The sequence below is a fragment of the Styela clava genome, chromosome 5 (assembly GCF_964204865.1).
Source record: "Styela clava chromosome 5, kaStyClav1.hap1.2, whole genome shotgun sequence".
In the NCBI taxonomy this organism is placed as follows: domain Eukaryota; kingdom Metazoa; phylum Chordata; class Ascidiacea; order Stolidobranchia; family Styelidae; genus Styela; species Styela clava.
Genome location: NC_135254.1, coordinates 23,817,953 through 23,830,268, shown reverse-complemented (window position 1 = coordinate 23,830,268; position 12,316 = coordinate 23,817,953). Strand labels below are relative to the sequence as shown.

At 30.9% G+C, this 12,316-nt stretch overlaps 1 protein-coding gene across 20 annotated transcripts in view; it reads left to right on the top strand.

Moving 5' to 3' along the window:
* LOC120343914 (uncharacterized) overlaps positions 1 to 11,864 on the top strand; it is a 77,676-nt gene extending 65,812 nt beyond the window's left edge. For 9 of the 20 annotated variants that reach the window (XM_039412938.2, XM_039412935.2, XM_078112339.1 and 6 more), the window contains 28 exons: positions 57 to 281; positions 560 to 674; positions 753 to 886; positions 1,308 to 1,379; positions 1,466 to 1,534; positions 2,073 to 2,187; positions 2,476 to 2,609; positions 2,973 to 3,041; positions 3,573 to 3,687; positions 3,979 to 4,112; positions 4,502 to 4,561; positions 4,873 to 4,944; positions 5,836 to 5,880; positions 5,966 to 6,010; positions 6,345 to 6,456; positions 6,583 to 6,716; positions 7,217 to 7,261; positions 7,453 to 7,567; positions 8,090 to 8,229; positions 8,424 to 8,480; positions 8,572 to 8,628; positions 8,720 to 8,788; positions 9,262 to 9,445; positions 10,264 to 10,339; positions 10,526 to 10,668; positions 10,876 to 10,987; positions 11,228 to 11,327; positions 11,709 to 11,864. In XM_039412938.2, coding sequence (XP_039268872.2) covers positions 57 to 281; positions 560 to 674; positions 753 to 886; positions 1,308 to 1,379; positions 1,466 to 1,534; positions 2,073 to 2,187; positions 2,476 to 2,609; positions 2,973 to 3,041; positions 3,573 to 3,687; positions 3,979 to 4,112; positions 4,502 to 4,561; positions 4,873 to 4,944; positions 5,836 to 5,880; positions 5,966 to 6,010; positions 6,345 to 6,456; positions 6,583 to 6,716; positions 7,217 to 7,261; positions 7,453 to 7,567; positions 8,090 to 8,229; positions 8,424 to 8,480; positions 8,572 to 8,628; positions 8,720 to 8,788; positions 9,262 to 9,445; positions 10,264 to 10,339; positions 10,526 to 10,668; positions 10,876 to 10,987; positions 11,228 to 11,327; positions 11,709 to 11,737 — 2,777 coding nt within the window. In that variant the 3' untranslated portion in view covers positions 11,738 to 11,864. The remainder of the gene's footprint in view (positions 1 to 56; positions 282 to 559; positions 675 to 752; positions 887 to 1,307; positions 1,380 to 1,465; positions 1,535 to 2,072; positions 2,188 to 2,475; positions 2,610 to 2,972; positions 3,042 to 3,572; positions 3,688 to 3,978; positions 4,113 to 4,501; positions 4,562 to 4,872; positions 4,945 to 5,835; positions 5,881 to 5,965; positions 6,011 to 6,344; positions 6,457 to 6,582; positions 6,717 to 7,216; positions 7,262 to 7,452; positions 7,568 to 8,089; positions 8,230 to 8,423; positions 8,481 to 8,571; positions 8,629 to 8,719; positions 8,789 to 9,261; positions 9,446 to 10,263; positions 10,340 to 10,525; positions 10,669 to 10,875; positions 10,988 to 11,227; positions 11,328 to 11,708) is intronic. The other 11 variants (XM_078112338.1, XM_078112344.1, XM_078112343.1 and 8 more) reach the window with 11 other exon arrangements.
* Positions 11,865 to 12,316: the final 452 nt, after the last annotated feature.

The window sequence follows — 12,316 nt, the reverse complement described above, 5'->3', positions numbered from 1 at the left end:
TTGAATATATTTATTGCCTAGACTTGCTCTGCTTTAATGCTATATATTTATTTAAGTTATGATGATATATGGGGACTGCCTGCCCTCATCAGAATATTGCTCTCATGAACGATGTTTACCAATTCTCTCGACAACTCAAGATTTTTCAAGTGGATTGAATTTAACTTCATGCGATGTAACTTGTTGTGATACTGACTTATGTAATGATCCAAAAACGGTGTTACCAACTCAACCTCTGGTCACCACGGCTACCACGACACCTGTTTCTGGTATGGATCCAAGTATTAATTATGTTAACTGTATTTAGAAATGGGAAGCATGATATTCACATGAAAAATTCTTTGGTATTACACTCAAAGTAGTCGGAGAACAATGAAATTTTTTTTGTAAAGATCAATATGTAAAGAGATATACTGATGAAATAAATGTACTAATATTGCGTTGAAAATATGGAAAAGGAGGTTGCTCCTAATTCATCTTAATCCACATATATTGTGGTTTAATTTTACATTAGCCAGTTATATTTTTGTGCATTCATCATCTCTGTTATTTAACACAGGAGAATGTTATAATGCTGATGATGGGGGATCGAGTTATCGAGGTAATGCATCCACTACACTAATGGGTCTAACATGTCAAAGATGGGATTCACAAACACCTCATGAACATACAAGGTTTTATTTCATGCTTTGCTACTTTTTCCAGTAATGCATTAATATATTGTATGCAATCTTGTTTTTATTTTCTTTCAGGTCATCATCTAGGTACCCTAGTGCAGGATTGGAAAGCAATTATTGTAGAAATCCTGATGATTCAGATGCACCTTGGTGTTACACAATCGACGCTGATCAAAGATGGGAATATTGTTCAATTCGAGTTTGCCAAGGTTTGTTCAACAGTTTGACTTTTATAAGCAGTTTGATTTTTTGTTTACTTTATCCAAGTTCCTATCCTATTATGACACTTCACATGATCTTTTTAACAAACTTCATCAATCAATAAACTGATTAAAGTGAAGAAGTTCTTTTAATTTCACATTATATATTCAAGGTATAACGGATAAAGATAAACAGATAAATATCTATCTATCTAAGGCCCAATTTTTCTAACTTGTTTAAAAAATAGTTAGGAGTTACATAAAAATGAATGGCAATAATTTTTATGCTTTGAAAAACTCTGATTATAATTTTTAAACTTGCTATATATTCAGATAAATTAAAAAGATCAAGAATTTATATTATCTTTTTTTGAAATTATCTGTAACCTGTACCTTATTAATTAATTTACACCGCACAATGCAATTTCAGTTCAAACAACAACACAACCACGCACAACAGCTACAAATGCAATATTCAAGTATTCAACTACAACTTATTCAGGTAGATACTTTTCCTTTTTAATTATATATATTGAAATGGGTTAATAATATAATACTGATAACTCACTCTCTTCAATGCAATTTTAGTTGTAACAACATCACAACCCCAAACAACAGCCACAAGCATTGCATTTGAGTCAACTGCAGTTACTTCAGGTGGTAATTTTTATCGTAGTCACTTGCCAGTAATAAGTCTATTTTAAAATGTATCTGGAGTTTTGATAATAAGATAAGTATAGTTTGATATTCTGAGATCCTGTCTTGCAATCACATTTGGTTTCTATTTACTTACAGGCAATTTATATATATATATATATATTTTACTCAATTTTACAAATAAGTGAATAAGTATCAATGCACCATAGTAAAACTAAATTTTTGGTGTTTGCTAGTAGATGCTCAAACGAAATTACTAAAGAATATTTAATCATACTATATGGTTGAATATAACAATTTCAGCATACCTTGCAGATTGAGGACTGTATTGTATATTTTTGTTCATCAAATTATGACATTACTCACAATTGCAGTAAGATGTTTGACCTTCTCCGAAGCTTTGTATTTCATTATAAGATGAATTTTTACAGATAAACAAATAGGCCAGTAAATATGATTCTCCTTCCCAACCTTTTATTAATCAATTGTGGTATGACATAAAGATCATGACAAGTAAGTTGTCTTTGGTAACTTTTAGATATCTGCTATACAACCAGTGATGCAGGAGCAAGCTATAGGGGTTTGGTTGCTGTTACTAAAAGCGGCAAGACATGTCAACAGTGGGATTTCCAGTGGCCTCATGAACATTCAAGGTATTCCTTGTTATTATGATTAAAATTATTATATCCTTACATTCTATTTTTCAGTTCTGCTTGCAATATTATATTCTTCAGTTTTCTTGCTTTCCTAAATTTGAACTCAACCTAAGAATAAACATTTATCTCAGTTTTCAACAATGATTTTTTGTATGTTGCTTTTTATGAATCGAATATACATTTATTACCAATTTACATAAAATATATCCCGGTACATAAATGTATATATACTGTGGATACATTGTGTGTAGTACAGTTTCATTTATTCATTTAATTTATTTTCAGAACCAAAGACAATTATCCTTTATCTGGCTTAGAAAGTAATTATTGTAGAAATCCTGATGGCGAAGAAGCTCCATGGTGTTATACTACTGATATAGACAGCAGATGGGAATATTGTCCAATTCCTAAATGTTCCAGTAAGAAATGGTTAAATTGCCTTGATACCGGTATTTATATTTGTGCAGTTTTGTGTTACAAGGTTTACTCCCCTACATTTTATCTTTTTTGTACAGAGAGAAAAAGCTGTTGTTATTATTCCAAATCAGTTAATGTAAACATATTTTAAATTTAGCATGACTATATTTTTTATTGAAAGTTTCATACCTGGTGATGTCTTTTTTTTATTTGTATAATGATAGCTAGTTTTGGAGTATCAATATAATTTGCCAGCTCTTTTATCAGCTCTTTTTAATTATAATTATTGAAATTGATTAATAATTTATAATAATAATAATTACGGTACTTTATCACAAACAACTCGCTCTCCAATGCAATTTTAGTTGAAACAACATCACAACCCCAAACAACAGCCACAAGCATTGCATTTGAGTCAACCGCAGTTACTTCAGGTGGTAATTTTTATCGTAGTCACTTGCCAGTAATGAGCCTATTTTAAAATGTATCTGGAGTTTTGATAATAAGATAAGTATAGTTTGATATTCTGATATCCTGCCTTGCTTTATATTTACTTACAGACAATATATATATATATATATATATATTACTCAATTTTACAAATAAGTGAATAAGTATCAATGCACCATAGTAAAACTAAATTTTTGGTGTTTGCTAGTAGATACTCAAAGGAAATTACCGTACCAAAGAATATTTAATCATAATATATGGTTAAATATGACAATTTCAGCATATCTTGCAGATTGAGGACTGTATTGTATATTTTTGTTCATCAAATTATGACATTATTTACAACTGCAGTATGGTGTTTGACCTTCTCCGAAGCTTTGTATTTCATTATAAGATAAATTTTAACAGATTAACAAATAGGCCAGTAAATATGATTCTCCTTCCCAACCTTTCATCAACCAATTGTGGCATGACATAAAGATCATAGCAAGTACGTTGTCTTTGGTAACTTTTAGATATCTGCTATACAACCAGTGATGCAGGAGCAAGCTATAGAGGTTTGGTTTCTGTTACTAAAAGCGGCAAGACATGTCAACAGTGGGATTTCCAGTGGCCTCATGAACATTCAAGGTATTCCTTGTTATTATGATCAAAATTATTATTTCGTTATATTTTATTTTTCAGTTCATATATTTCAGTTGTAATATTATATTCTTCAGTTTTCTTTTCTACCTAAATTTGAACTCAACCTAAGAATAAACCTTTTTTATTCAGTTTTTAAACATTTTAGTCAAATTTTGTATGTTGCTTTTTATGAATCGAATATGTATTTATTGCCAATTTTCATAAAATATATATATAAATGCATGCATATTGTATGTACATTGAGTATGAATTATTATTCATTCAATTCATTTTTAGAACCGAAGACAATTATCCTTTGTCTGGCTTAGAAAGTAATTATTGTAGAAATCCTGATGGTGAAGAAGCTCCATGGTGTTATACTACTGATATAGACAGCAGATGGGAATATTGTCCAATACCTAAATGTTCCAGTAAGAAATGATTAAATTGAATGTTTATTTGTGCAGTTTTGTGTTATAAAGTTTACTCTCCTACATTTTATACCTTTCATAAAGAAACAAATCACTGTTATTAATATTGTAAATCAATTGTGTCACCGACAACTTGTGAACATTATTTAAATTTAGCATGACTATATTTTTTTATTGAAAGTTTATATCTGGTGTTGTCATTTTCCTATTTGTATAATGATAGCAAGCGGTGAAGTATTAATAAAATTTGCCAGCTAGTGTATCATAGTGTCAATATCTGTATATAAAAATTGAGATCACCTCAGCAGCATACTTAAGATAGTTCTATATTGTGCAACTATCACTGGTGTTTACTTCTCACAGTAAAAATGTCATTTAAATTTTATCAGCTGATGATCGAGCTACTACTATTCAAACAACAGTAACTGAAGGAACTAATACAAAAGCAGGTATGATAATAGTCAAAAGCAACAGAAGCCATCTAAAAAAAATTCTAATGATTCACTGTTAGATATGTGATGTATTATTAATTTTAAAGTATACATTAATCGGTATTAGATTTGAGTAAGTAATATTTTTTATATGATACTTGAAGCACTTTTCAGTCATCACTAGATGAACTAATTTGTGACTGAAATTTATTATCTTTTTATAATAGAAGTTTCAGTTTTTATTGCGCATGAATTTTACAATCAGAATTTTTTTGGAATTGTGAATATTTCAATTTCAAAAATATTATCTTAGTGCTAAATTTTTCCAGTTCATGTTTCAACTACTTCTGGTCATGCGATAGTAACTGAAGATGTAACACATGGGTTTTCTACACAAACAGGTATTATTGATATGTGTTTGTCACATATAACATCAGTATAATAACCTCATGTTTAAATGTTGTTGAAAAAAATGATATATATCATTTAGCAGGAGGCTTTATTCATATTCACGACCAATTTTAAGATTCATGTACTTCAAATTGAGTTCAAACAAGGAAAATGTACACAATATACCATCCTTTGCTAACATGAAAAGTGTACCTATCTCAAAACAGATATATATCTACAGCTCACTCTGTCAGCTTGTTGCAAACTGTAATATGTCATGTGTACCCTCATACAAATATGTAAACAAATAATAATTACTGAGCAATGGTAGTAATTGCACAATAATTACATTAGAGTGGTAAAACAATCAGAACAGCAGAAATTTACCTGGTCTAGCTTCAATCTGAGTTCAGCCTATATTTGTATCTTCACAATCATGCCCTTGTGTTTAATATTATTCCAGTTATTCACAAAACTTCATGCTGCCATGCTTTCAAAGATACAATATAGCAATAGTTTGTGTATAATTTTTGTTACATAAATGATATTCACCTGTCACCAAATTGAACACTTTTTATTCAAAAGTATATTTAACTTGTTGCAAATTGAATAGACGCAAACTGACGCAGGGTAATCAGAGGTGTGGTGGCAAGCGTATTCCTAATGCTTAGCACGATGCGCTATGCCACCTTGACTTCTTTCTGTATATTTCTGCTTTGTGACTTTTCTATTTTGAAAATATGCAGTAGCTGAAATGAACAAATTAAATTTAAAATATTTTCAAAATAACTGTATAAAAGTGTAAAAATCAAAGTACACACTATTGGCTAAGACTATTCAATATCTGCATTATATTTGTTGCATCAATAGTTTTCTTCCTAAATCGACCACACTTTTTCTAGAGACAACTATGGGGCCAGAAAAAACAACAGAAGATCATTTATCTAGTAAGATATATTTACATACCGGTAGTTCAAAACAGAATCTTACATAATAGAAAATTTATAATGAATAAACCCACAACACTTTTAGGGGCAACCATGAGAACAGAGGATATAACAGAAGATCATTTATCAAGTATGATATTGTAACTGCTCAGAATATTCATTTGAAATCTGTGACAGTTTTATTATTTTCATTAGCGCAAAACTGCTATCAACTTGAAATTAATCTACAACATATGTTTTCTGTTTGCAGTTGTTTTTAACAATAAACTATTATATACCAGAATATGGAAAATATGATAACTGTTGAATTCCATATTCTGTTTATTTTCAAATTTGAATTTATTAGCAAAAACGTTGTTTTTTGGGCGTTATCACACATTCACACCATCAAAGTATACTCAAAAATATTCTTTCAAAGTCTAATATAGTATTTTTCATGGAAATTCATTTTTATCATCATAAAGATTGCTACTATGGATTGGACAAAGGAACAAGTTATCGAGGCACAACATCTACTACTATCGGTGGTCGAACATGTCAGAGATGGGATCTACAAACACCCCATGAACATACAAGGTAGTTAGTTAGACAATGCGTTGGGTGAAGAGATGTTCATCTGTATTCATTCTGAGATTTTTTACTTCGTTCTGATAGTATGTGATAAAAAAAATCTCACATTTCATACTCCTGTTCATTTTACAGAGTTCCGTCTAGATATCCCCTATCGGGTTTAGATGAAAATTATTGTCGAAACCCGGATGTTGATGAAAAGCCATGGTGCTATACAACAGATCGAAACAAGCGATGGGAATATTGTGCAATTGAACAATGCTCAGGTATATAATATCAGATGGCCACCTAAAATAAGATCAATTCCAGTTATATTTATAGTATATAGTTTCTCTGACATAGGTACTGCCAGATTGATCAGCGATAATTTATGAACATTGGTCATGGCAAAAATAATGTACAGAATATGATCAAATGCGAGTGTACCTTGAACCTGACGGTCTCACCATCCTTTCTTCAGTTAACCATTGCTACCAATTTAATTTCACTGTTTTATTCTGTGCATGACAAGTCAGTTCAAACAAAGTTGAAAAATTCCCCATTACATCAAGAGAAATTCACATAAAACTTCCTGTGAAACAGTAGTTAAGCTGTTTCTATGAGACTGAGGACTCTGCCTATAAAAACCCTGAATGCAAGCAACCTTGTGTGGAGCAACATTTGTTGTCTGTGACAGTGGAAGAGTTCAAATTTAGTGATCACATTATACATTTCAAATCATCTAGTACTCAATTTGATGTTTAAAAGTCTTTTTTTGAATTTCCAGGAGTTCCAACAACTGCAGCAGTTGTACTTGGGACAATAAAGCCAGGTGAGCCTCATTTGCATTAGTTAATAAAAATTAATAGCAACTATTACCATTGAAATTTTTCATCAGTTTTGTTAATTTAATTAATTAAACAAAGTATCAACTTCATTTTAGCAAGGCATTAAGAACTTTTTTCTTCTATTTGCTATATTATGTTTTTATTATTAATAATCAAACTAACTGCTCTTTCCTAGGAGACTGTTATAATTTTCTGGATGATGGAGTTCGGTATCGAGGTTTTGTTTCCACAACCGATAGTGGCAGGAAATGTCAAAGATGGGATGCACAATCTCCTCATGAACATACCAGGTAACATATTTTGCTTCCAGTTGGTTTTTGTGAAGAAAAATGATTGTAACTACTTATAGAATATTTCGGAATCTTCAAAATAAAAATTATGTAATCACCTGATAGAAGCTTTCACACAAGTACCGCAATAGTCTATGCTGCTTCAGCTAACTGTTAGCGCTAAAATTTATCGGAAATAATTCCTACAATGAATGAGATGGCACCTCATCATGCCTGCAGACATGATAGTGAATTTGTTTATAATCAACTTGATAAATGAGAGTTATCAATTTAATATTTGGTGTGACGTTCATTTGATTCTTATATAATTATGATGCGATAGGATTTGTACTTGGTGGGAGCTGACCTCGATGACCATCGCTCCCTTCTGCCCATACCAAAACACTTTTATTGCTGTTGCTATTTTATTGATGACTGTATTTTTTGGTTGACAAAATGATAAATCTCTCTGTCGCTATGAATAGAAAAATAGGATATTTTTCATTGTGGACATTGTTTTATATAATCTTGTTTATACCACAGAACACCTGAAAGGTTTTCTTCTGCTGGCTTAGAAAATAATTATTGTCGAAATCCAGATAATGACTTAAGACCATGGTGCTACACAACTGATATAAATGTCAGATGGGAGTATTGTCCTGTTCCAGAATGTGGAGCAGAAGGTACATAGTCATGGCATGTTTGTTGTATGCATTCACCCTCTATTTTTATTGTTTTATATATCCTCATGTTGATAGACAGAGTTGAAGCTCATACGAATATGCAAAATCTAACTTAATATCAATACTTTTTCAATTTGGCAACGTTATAGCATTTTGATGCATTATCTTGTAATTTTCTCAATTTTTTATTTAAGAAACTCCTACTACGACTAAACCTTTGTTGATTACTGAGACTGAAACATCTGCAGTTGGTAAGTAACACTGTACTTTGATTAGAACGTCTTTCTCACACATTTACCAGTTTGATGCAGTATCTTGTTATTCTTCAATCTTATATTTAAGAATCTCCTACTACCACTGCACCTTTGTTGATTACTGAGACTGAAACATCTGCAGTTGGTAAGTAACATTGTACTTTGATTAGAACGTATTTTTCACACCTTTATCATTTTATTGCAGTATCTTGTTATTCTTCAATCTTATATTTAAGAATCTCCTACTACCACTGCTGCTAACACTAAACCTTTGTTGATTACTGAGAGTGAAACATCTGCAGCTGGTAAGTAACACTGTACTTCAATTAGAACATATTTCTTACACATTTAGCATTTGATCATGTAACTGCACATAATATTTTATATATATTCAAGAACCTGTTACTATTATTGCTATTGGTCACAGTACTTAACAAATTAATTTATTCAAATAGACAGTAATACTGATCCATACGCGATATCTTTTTCAATTTGTGGTGCAATCATTCAACTCAGAGAGCCCAAAGTTCAAGCCTATATGTAACACTTTTCCCATTTTTCTGATGTGTTATATGCTTGTCTAATTTAAAAAAAATTCCCTGTTGGTATGGAAAAGTTGAATACTGTAAACTTGATTAAACAAAACAGATCTGATAAACTCTAAATCAGTGATAAATCTAAACAATAAATAAAAAAAATCCATTGAATAATATTCTAATGATAAAAAGAAAGTTCGAGAACTTTTTGTCAGCTGTAATGTTCTTTGATCATATTTCAGTGACAACTTCTGCGGGATGTTTAACTATGAATCTTGATCTTGTTTTGTTATTGGATGTATCAAGACCAAGAGCATTCAGAAAATCTAGATATTACACAAGACTGAATGAATTTGTGGATAACATTGTATCTGCCATTAAATTGGGAAATGTAACAAATGTATCTGTGATTCAATTTGCTCAAAGGTGACATACGAATTAGTTTGCATATGATAAGAGCTTGAATGAGTGACTAAATTATGAATACAAGCAACACATTTTTGCTTTGTGAAAAAGTTACCTGTACCCACTCTTTTTAGTTTATGAAGAATAAATATGAAATGTAATCGTGTAGGGAAAATTTTAATAAAGAAACTAATCAGAAAGTAGTTGTGTATTTTATTAATCTCTTAATTTAAGCAGGATTATATTAAAATTTGGGAAGTAAAAACATACTGATTTTCGGGTACTCCTGAAGTATGCGCACCAAGTGGTCGCAAAACCTGAACCCTAACCTGGTAAACAACCTGAGTTCAGGTTGAGCGCCATCTTGGTGCGCATACTTCAGGAGGTCCTATTTTTGTTTTCTCCTATTTCTCAGAAATTTGGCCCTCGTAAGAACAGCATACAATATACTATTACCGTACAGATTGATTAGCAATTTTTGATGGATATTCTGCAGAAATGCGCTTGAATAGATGTAATAGGTGATATGTTTTAAACACCAAGTATGACTGATAAGCTATTGTGGTTGTCGATGAGTACATGCTTTCTCATTGTTTCCAAGCATATTTCAGCAAAATCATTGAGATTACTTTATTACTGGTATTGTTTCTGACATAAAATCAATAAATAATTTTCACATAGAAAATGGCAAATGACCATGCGGTTTCAGTATTGATGTGTTCCATTAACAAACTTTTTCTAAATATCTATTGTTACTTTGTTCTGGGATTAAATTGATTGCACTTACCACTTTAACACACATGTATTCACTAATTTTATTATGTAAAATATTATTTCAGGAGTGAAACTATGTATGACTCTCATGACTATGTTAAGCTTCCAATGGGTGATGTAGACAGACTCCAACATTTCATGGTAACTTTTTACTATTCATTACAAAAAAATAAAGTTTTCCCAAGTTTTTGATTTTCTACCGAGTACAAATTAGTGTTGTGAGTTTTATTTCCTCTTCTATAGTTTTGTTATTATCAAATTTCCCTTATTGAAATTAGTCCTGCTGAAAAAGTTTTCATTGTATATGGTGAATTTAATTTATTTAAGGAAAATAAAAGAACTTTATCACAAATGTCAAAAAGAAGGGCAATATATCACAACATTGAAGATGCCACAATGAAGTTGATGTCATCACCTCGCTATTCTGACGAATGTACAAAAAAACTTATTGTACTTTTTACTACTGGATCGTAAGTATTTATTTTGTAATATGTCACTGTTAGCATAAAGTTGTGATGTGATTTGTATTCGCTAAGCAATTCAATGATTTTTGTAATCTCTCAATACGGGAATATACCAGCTTGTAACTCATATTTACATCACTACTTCTAAATGCCCTTCAGTATTATTTCACAGTTTCAAAAATATCTGATACCCTTTTTTCAACTTTTCTCCAGTGCTGCGGATGAAAAATATGAAAGCAAGGCTGTGAATGCATTGACATCAGCGAAAATACCTTTGTACATTAGTGGTCTTCCGCTTTCAAAAGTTAATGCTGCAAAATTTAGGGTATGTATTTTTTATATGTTTTCTCGAAGTAGGTGAGATTTTATTCAATAATGGTATTGTAGGTGATGAAATAGAAAAAGTACACTTTAGGTATTTCCCCAAATTATATGTTGAATTTTGGAATACAGTTTTGTGTACTCTTGAACATAGAAGTAAAATTGCATAAAATGTTCAGTTAGATTTGATGATTATCAACTCAAACGTTATCTTGGAGAATAACTATATTCTTTTATTATTTAGGGTTTTGCTGACAAGTTGGATAGCATTGATATGCATTTCACTAATGATTTTGCTGATGCACAGACAGTACTGTTGCAATTCTTATATGAATATATTCCTGGTGAGTTATGCTTGTATTAATGTTAATTTGAAAACTACTTTTTAAATTCAGAATCTGCTCACTTCACAAAACCATCTTACTCTGTATTTTATTATATGGATTTCTTTAATCATTATTTTAAGGAAAAAATCTACTTCGTAACATATAACAAATTACATGATTTCTTCTAAATAAACGTTAGAGTACTTGCTGAGTCAACTTGCTAATTTCATCAGTGGTATAGTTTGTATCTATATCAGTAAGTAGCATTAATATGTAACTGATATATTTGATAACTGAATATTTATCTTTAAATATAGAAAAGTGTGTTTTTGCAAAAAGTAATTGATTAGATAATTATGTAGCATGTTTAATACACATAATATATTTTCTAATTTTCAGAATTGCGTCCAGAGGATGGAGATGAGTGATATAATTCTCATGAGTGTGTTAAAGAAACACCACTCTTCTTTTTCTATGACACATATTAAATCATGTATCAAATGCCATTTTCGGAAATTAAGTATCGGTGTAACTCGAAATAAATAATGCATATGACTTTCTGGTGTTTTTCAATGTTCCTGGGCTGATAGATAGACTTGGGTGTCTTGAAAAACGATGTGTCAATTGTATTAATCTCGCTCAACTGAACAGGGTTGCATATTCATGGGGAAGGGGTGTAATAATTCGTCAAGACTGAATTTATAATGATGATTGTGATTTTGAATACCAGAAGATCATAAGACAAACTTTAGATGACTGGGGATGGACTGCAGACTGCACTATTAATTTGCGCAGTCCAATGGGTTTAATTTGGATGTATGGATGCCACAAATTGCTAAAACATTCCACACTGCAAGCTTGTGATACCGGTATACTACTACCACTTGTCAGTATATATAAAAACATTGAAGTGAGACTTATCAAAATATAGTCATCTGTTAGTTTATCAAACTTATTACTAGAAGCACACATAATCATCTGGCATTGATTACCCAAACGAATTTCAT